This window comes from Urocitellus parryii, chromosome 1 (genome assembly GCF_045843805.1).
Source record: "Urocitellus parryii isolate mUroPar1 chromosome 1, mUroPar1.hap1, whole genome shotgun sequence".
NCBI lineage: Eukaryota > Metazoa > Chordata > Mammalia > Rodentia > Sciuridae > Urocitellus > Urocitellus parryii.
This window is the reverse complement of record NC_135531.1, coordinates 252,439,373-252,447,209: the sequence shown is the minus strand read 5'-3', so window position 1 is coordinate 252,447,209 and position 7,837 is coordinate 252,439,373. Positions and strand designations below refer to the sequence as shown.

The following is a 7,837-nucleotide window of genomic DNA, read 5'->3' as shown; positions in this document are numbered from 1 at the left end:
GAGTGGAGGGAGGGGAGGGGATATGGGAGTAGGAAGGATAGTCGAATGAATCAGACATTATTACCCTATGTACCTATATGATTCCACAACTGCTGTGATTCTACATCATGTACAACCAGAAGAATGAAAGGTTATACTCCATTTACGTATGATCTGTTGGAGTGCATTGTGCTGTCATGTATAACTAATTAGAACAAATAAACAAATTCAAAAAAACATTAAAATTTCAACACTGTCTCCATTAATGACTTCTAGTTTTTAACAATAATATAATTTCTGGTTTTGAAAATTGATACCAGAGAGTTGTACTATATATCAGAGCACATACCACAAGTTACATTTGTAACTTTTCATTCACACAAATGTCTGTATTTCAGATGGAGCAGCTTTCAGATGAAGAAATTGACCATGGTGCTGAAGAAGACAGTGACAAGGAAGACCAGGACCTGGACAAAATGTTTGGAGCCTGGCTTGGGGAACTGGACAAACTCACTCAGGTTAGAAGTAGTACTTGAAAAACTGGTTGAGGATTTGAAGTTATCACTGCATGGTAAAAGTTTAATGTGCAGACATAAGGATATGAGTACAGGTTAAACTTTCTACAGCTAGAAAGGAAGAATGCCCAACACATTAACAAATGAATAAATAATAACTCCATAACACAAGGTAGTATCTCCTATGATTACTCTAAAGATTTTTTAAAAATTATGACAGCATCTGCTTAACTAGAGGAATTATCTAATACATTTTCATATGTTTTAAGGTTGCTAATTTAAAATAAAAAGTTTCAAAGCCTAAAATTTAAAAGTTCAAATTTTAGCAAAATCCTATTTAATAAATTAGTAAATTTAAGTACATTTTACAGCATAATTTCCTTACATGTCAGTATTTTCTTTTACTTGTTTCTAGAATACTAACAAAATTCCATTCCATGGTGCATTTTAAAGAGTGGTTACCTTTTGCTTTATGGGATCATGGGTTTAAAAGTAATAATAACCTATTCTCTAACACAGGACACTTAAAAACAAAATGTTACAGTTTTTACTGCCCTATGTAATACATTGTATTCAATATATGATGATGGTTTATTAAAATAAATTTAATTTTGTGGCAGTGATAAAATTAGAATAACATTTATCCTTAAATGATATCTTTGGGAATGCATAAGTATGAGGTTCTTTAGCTAATGGTACAGTACTCATTGGTACAGTAGAAACATAAAATATTAACTTATTTCTGTACTGTAGATCATTTTGAAAATCAGATGTCTGTGACCATGATTTGTTAATAATTGAAATTTTGGGAGACTGTTGATTTCTACTAATGATTTTCTTGGGACATTCGCTTATCTTTTGATCAGAAGTAAGCCCTACCCACACTGCCTGGAATGTCGTCTTTTTTTTATTCTCTCTCTCTCTCTCTTTTTCTTTTAATCCTTATGCAGTTCATAGTTTATTGACCCTGGGATGTCTTTTATGTCTGTATTGTCAACCATTTCTATTTAATCTTTAATTTTTTTTAAGATGGTAATTTTGGCATAGAGATGATGGCTAAGTTAAGTAGTTTTTGCTGGGGAGAAAAAAGCAAAGGAGAGAAAACAAAAATGAGCATGCATGAATAAAATTATGCAAGGGCCAGCTGACATGTGTCTTGTCCCTGATCAGGTGGGTTTTTGTCCTTGCTTGAGAGGGGAGCCAAAAAGAGAAAGATATTTAGGTATCTGTAGAGCTAATAAAGGTGGAGTGGGAACTCCATGCTGATCCACTGTAAACTAAATTTCTACTGGTTTGTTCTCATGTATTCTCCCCTATATTTTAAATTGCCTAACGTAAATAGAAAGAGCCACTCACCAAAAAAGGAATGGCTCCTAAACATGCTATGGTTGTTCTTTTCATCATACAAATCGGTCTTTAGAAAATAGATTAAAACTATTGCATAATGTGACTCAACTGCTAACATTGCTTTTTAATGGAAATTTTCAGGAAATAATTGACTTAGTGGCTAAAACCTTAAATTTCTTACTGAAATTTAAAAATTCTCACTATAAAGTGTCACCTGTGTCCATAATCAACTGTATTTTTAGCATTGTATTAAATGAAGTTTAAATTTTAAGTAGTAGGTAATTCTTAAAATAGTTTGTAAAATTTTGTGTATTGTGCATTTTTCTAAAAGAGGGTTCACAGCTTTAATTAAGTTCTCAGTGACTGCCCCCAAAAGATTGACAGTCCTCCTACTAAATTACCAATTTCTTGGACTGAGGAGTATTTCTTATTATTTCCTTTGTTGCCCTAGCACCATGGACATAGCAGATAGTTACAATACATGACCATTCATTTAAACTTGTAAATAGATTGACTTTTAGTAAATCTTTATACTCCAAGTATCTTACAAAAAATGTTAGCTACTTTTTATTCTCCACTTCCACCAAGAGGAGGGGGATTAGGGCTTAAATTGCTGCAGTAGAATTAAGTTTGAGATTAAAGGAGAATTTTCTGGCTATTTTGTGAAACTGTGAAATAAGGCACTGAAGAGATTTTGGATCTCCTTTATTTAATAGCTTTAAAGTAGGATGGGCACTATCTGTATGGATTCAATTTATCTTTAGATCAATGAGTAACAGAGAGTATTCAAATTTGTTTATTTGGTACTGGGTACCAGAGGTGCTTTGCCAAAGAGCCATATCCCTAGTCCTTTGTATGTTTTATTTATTCTTATTAGTTATGCATGACAGTGGAATGTATTTTGACACCTTTTACATATATGAAGTATAACTTCTCATTTTTCTGGTATACATGATGTAGAATAACATTGATTGTGTAATCATATATGCACATAGGAAAGTATATCCTATTTATTTTACTACCTTTCCTTATTCCCATTCCCTCTCCCTTCCTTTCATTACCCTTTATCTAATCCAAAGTACTTCTGTTCTTCCCTGCCAACCCCCCCACCCCCTGCAACTCTTGAGTTAGCATTCACATATCAGAGGGAACATTCGATTGGTTTATTTCACTTAGCATGATAGTTTCCATTTCCATCCATTTACCAGCAAATGCCATAATTTCATTTCTCTTAATGGCTGAGTAGTTACTCCACTGTATGTATACCACATTTTCTTTATTCATTCATCTGTTGAAGGGCACCTAGGCTGGTTCCATAGTTTACCTATTGTAAATTGAACTGTTATAAACACTGATGTGGTTGGAGTCACAAGCCAGAAAGGTCCCTCCACGAATTCTAATTTAAATCCATGATTGGGCTGGGATTGTGGCTCCGCCGTAGCATGCTTGCCTAACACATGCAAGGCCCTGGGTTCGATTCTCAGCACCACATAAAAATAAATAAACAAAATAAAGGTATTGTGTCCAACTACAACTAAAAAATAAATATTTTTTTAAAAAAGAATATCCATGCTTTTTAAAAAATTTGAATATCTTATATCTAATTTGCATAGTGACTAAAAATTTGAAAACTGATTCTGATATATGCAAATGATTTAAATATTACTAAGCCTAATTTCTTTCCCCTTTTTTTCTGAAGTTTCCTATTGTAAGTATCCTTATTGTTGAAATAAGGAAAAAGGGAAATAAAATGTCCTTTAAAAAGGTGTTGAGGGGGGCTGGGGTGTAGCTCAGTGGTAGAGTGCTTGCCTATCATGTGTGAGGCACTGGGTTCGATTCTCAGCATCACATACAAATAAGTAAATAAAATAAGAAATTTCGTCAACAACTAATAAAAATATTTAAACAAAAAAAGGTGATGAGGACTGGGGGCTCAGTGGTGGAGCATGTGCTTAGTATGGAGAAGACCTAGGCCTGGGCTCAATCTCTAGCACCAAAAGTAAATTAATTAATCAGATTTAATTAAATAAAATAGTGGTGAGATAACTTATAAGTTACCCTTATACCCTTGATTGTGGGTATAATTGCTGTTTTGTTACAGATAGAATAGCAGAGTTGTAGTTTGCCCTCATTTTGAAGTTGTAATTGCTTTTTGTTAAAAGTCTTAGGTTTTACCAATTTTGAGTCCAGAACTGACCTTTATCTTTAGGGTGATTCATGGCCAAAGAATGAAGCTATCCTGAGTGAAAAAAAACACATATATCCCTCTAGGGAAAGAGATGACAGAATTCTCTGCACGAGTCCTTTCCATTTCTGTTCTTACCGTGTCCGTATTCACGTATCAAACTTACTTTATAGTGAATTTATGTAAAATTAGGTCAGTCACAACTTGATATATTTGAAAAAATACTTTGAACTATGATAGTCTCAATTTTCAGGTGCCCTCAAAGTAAGCATATATCTAAAAATTGAAATAACTAATGAAAATACTGTGAAAACCAATTATACTTTTTCTTAAGGCTATACTTAGAAAAACTTTGGTTTAGTTAATTATTATATGGTAATTTACTTAATCATAAAAAATTTTCATCTTTTTATGTAATTGAAACCTGAATTTAATATGACTTATTAAACTTTATTTTTAAAGACTTTGGATTCTGACAAACCCATAGAACCAGTGAAAAGATCTCCTCTTCGCCAGGAAACAAACATGGCCAATTTTTCTTATCGTTTCTCCATATACAACTTGAATGGTAAGATGTAACTAAGTAAAGTGTAAAATAGTATATTAACCTGTATAATGTGGGAATAATACAGCGACAATTCCAAATATAAAAACTATGTGTAACCTTACTAAGTTCTATGTTTCTTGATTTGTGCGTATTACTAATTGAGATTATCACAGAAAAAAGACTGACTGGAACATAACTAAAATAGTATTCCAGTTGATTTATTAGTACTTGGCAAAATACATACTTAGATGGAACCCCCCCCCCAGCATATTTAATTCCATTGTTGTTTTCTCACTTGATTAAAATCCAATGAAACTATTTATTAATAATTTTAAAATCAGCCCCTGTGGCTTTTATTCTACCTAGTCAAGTTTATTGACATTCCAATCTGTAATTATTTTTTAGACTTTTAAAACTTCCCTTTTTATGCCCCCAGTTCTTTTGGTATTAACATCTTTACCTGGGCATTAATCATATTAATAGCCTATTAAAACCTGTGGTGAAAAGTTATTATGGATGATGTGGGTAAAACTATGGAACAAATGTTAAGATTTTTGCCTTTGAACTTTAACTTTATTCCCCTCGATTACTAGAGATCTTAAAACGTGGACTAGTTTCTTCTAAAAATTTCTTTTGGAATTTAAAACAAGCAAACTATTGGCAATACTTTGTTTAGCTTAAGACCCAATGGGATGAATTCTTTTGCTTCTTCCCCCATATTTAACTGATTTATAATGGAATGTATAAATCCTGATTAAGCGTGTTCTGGAAATGTGTGTTCTTTGCAGAAGCTCTGAATCAGGGAGAGACTGTTGATCTGGATGCCCTGATGGCCGATCTTTGCTCTATAGAGCAGGAGCTCAACAGTATTGGTTCAGGAAATAGTAAGCGTCAAGTCACAGAAACAAAAACTACTCAGAAATTACCTGCTAACCGACATACATCAAAACATGGCACATTGAAAGGATTATCTTCTTCATCTAATAGGATAACTAAACCTTCTCATGCTAACTACTCTCTAGATGACATCACTGCACAATTAGAACAGGCCTCCTTGAGCATGGACGAGGCTGCTCAGCAATCTCTACTAGAAGATACTAAGCCCTTAGTAACTAATCAGCACAGAAGAACCGCATCAGCAGGCACAGTGAGTGATGCTGAAGTTCGCTCTATTAGTAACTCCTCACGTTCTAGCATCACGTCTGCAGCCTCTAGCATGGATTCTTTGGATATTGATAAAGTGACACGCCCTCAAGAACTGGATTTGACATCTCAGGGGCAGCCAATTACTGAGGTAAATGGATGGAACTTTTTTCTTCCTGGAATTTTAGAGTTAAATAAGGGGGAAATTATTTTAAAAAAAATTAAGTTTAAACTTTCTTAATGCTTCTACATTTAAAACTTGTCAGTGATGGCTGTGTCACAAAGATGACTTTGAAAACATTTAATTTCTTTTTTTTCATTCTTTGACTTTTTGAAGTCCTTGAATTTATATCAGTTATTTCATGTAATTAAAAAATATTGAAATGTGATTTCCAAAGCCACTAATATTTACTAAGTTGATAACTGCTTTTCAACATATGTATTTAAATAAGAACATAAGAAAAACATTCATTCCCATTGTAGTTCTCTAAGATTTTAGTTTTCATGGTTTACCCCATTTTATTATCAAAGAGTCAGTGTGATGTAGTGGATTTGCAATAAGTTTAACAAAAGCCGAGTTTGGTGAAGGAGAATGCATTCATTTTTATCAAGAAGATCACAATTCTGTTACAGAGTAACAAAAAGCAAGAAGGAAATCAACAGGTTAAATCTTATAAAATATTGTTTAAGGAATTTAGAAAAATTTAAAATTTATGCTTATTATGTGACATTATTGATTTTTTTCTCCCTAGCTGATTTTATTATTTAGATTAATTTACATAAGTGAGTAACTCCTAGTATATTTGTTCATGGGCCTAGCTTTGTTCTAGTACTGTAGAGCTCAAAAGAAACATGAATCATGGCAGTTTAGAGGTAAATTTGAGTTTTCTTGCTGAGAAAGTTAGCAAATCATATCGATCTAAAGAATATGCTTTCATTTATTTAAAATAAAACTTTACATGGTATATTAATTACCTATAGAGAATTTGAAAACTGGTTTGTGCTTTATAATATTCAAAAATTATAATTAGCACCAGTTACTTGTCATTTTCTTGTCTTTTAGATACATCTACTTAGATTTAAGCAATATTTTATTGCAGATACATTTTCTTTATTACTCTTTATCTTGTATGTTGAATTGAGTCAAGATGCATGAGGACAGATTATAAACTAATTATTAAGGATATTCTAACGTGTGTTTATCTTTCTGTCTGTAAAATACACTCAAAAAAGTTCAAACTATGTAAGGACAAAAGAAGTAAAAAGTGAAAAATCCCTCTCTCCCAGCAAACATACTTCAAATGGTATCTAGTGATATCCATGGGCAAGGACACTAGCATTCAATGTTGTAATGTTTAATATAATACTTTTAATAAGGTTTGGTGAATAAAGCAGGCAAAGGACTTAAAAGTCTCATCTGGCCTGTTCTTTTGCCTCACCCAGAGGGGATAGAAAAGTGATTTAACAAGCCTGGAACTTGATTTAATGTGTTTTTTGGGGGGGAGGTCTGCTCTGTTCTGATTCAAATCAAGTAAATTGGGACAGCTCTATAGATCCCAAACCCATATATCCAGTTATCCTCAAAAGAAATACTGTTTTTATTTTTTGCAAGTACAATTTTAAAAAAAAAATGTAATTGGTTTTCCATGCATAGAGTTAAATAGTTCTATAAGAACATTTTAAACTCAAATAGCTCTTTGAGATTTGTTACAAAAAACTTGTTATACTAACACATCATATTCTATTCCCAGAGATAAGCACTTTCCTACTATTTTAACTAGTTCTTACAGTATTTAACTTCTTACCATTAAATCCACACTTACGTCACTATTTCCTGACTTTTCCCATTATGTGTATTGTCTGCTGACTTCTTGCTCTGGAAAATGAGAATATAGCTGTCTTTAGACAACTCCTTGTACTTCTGTTCCTCCATTCTCACAGTGTATTTTGATAGGGTTACTATTCATTGTTTTTGTTATGATTATGTATTTGCAATTTGCTTTTAAACTGTAATCTCTTACATCTCCTTTTTGAAACCTCATTTTGCTTTCCCTAAAATTCATAATTATCTTTAGATTTATAAAATAATTAAATTTTTGTGTGTTTATCACTGTTGTAATT

At 32.5% G+C, this 7,837-nt stretch overlaps 1 protein-coding gene across 1 annotated transcript in view; it reads left to right on the top strand.

Annotated features, from left to right (window-relative positions):
* Window positions 1-377: 377 nt before the first annotated feature.
* Window positions 378-7,837, top strand: part of LOC113186966 (ras-associated and pleckstrin homology domains-containing protein 1) — a 54,667-nt gene continuing 47,207 nt past the window's right edge. Inside the window, exons 1-3 of the mRNA XM_026394592.2 lie at window positions 378-497; window positions 4,489-4,594; window positions 5,362-5,867. Of these exons, the coding sequence (XP_026250377.1) occupies window positions 378-497; window positions 4,489-4,594; window positions 5,362-5,867 (732 nt within the window). The remainder of the gene's footprint in view (window positions 498-4,488; window positions 4,595-5,361; window positions 5,868-7,837) is intronic.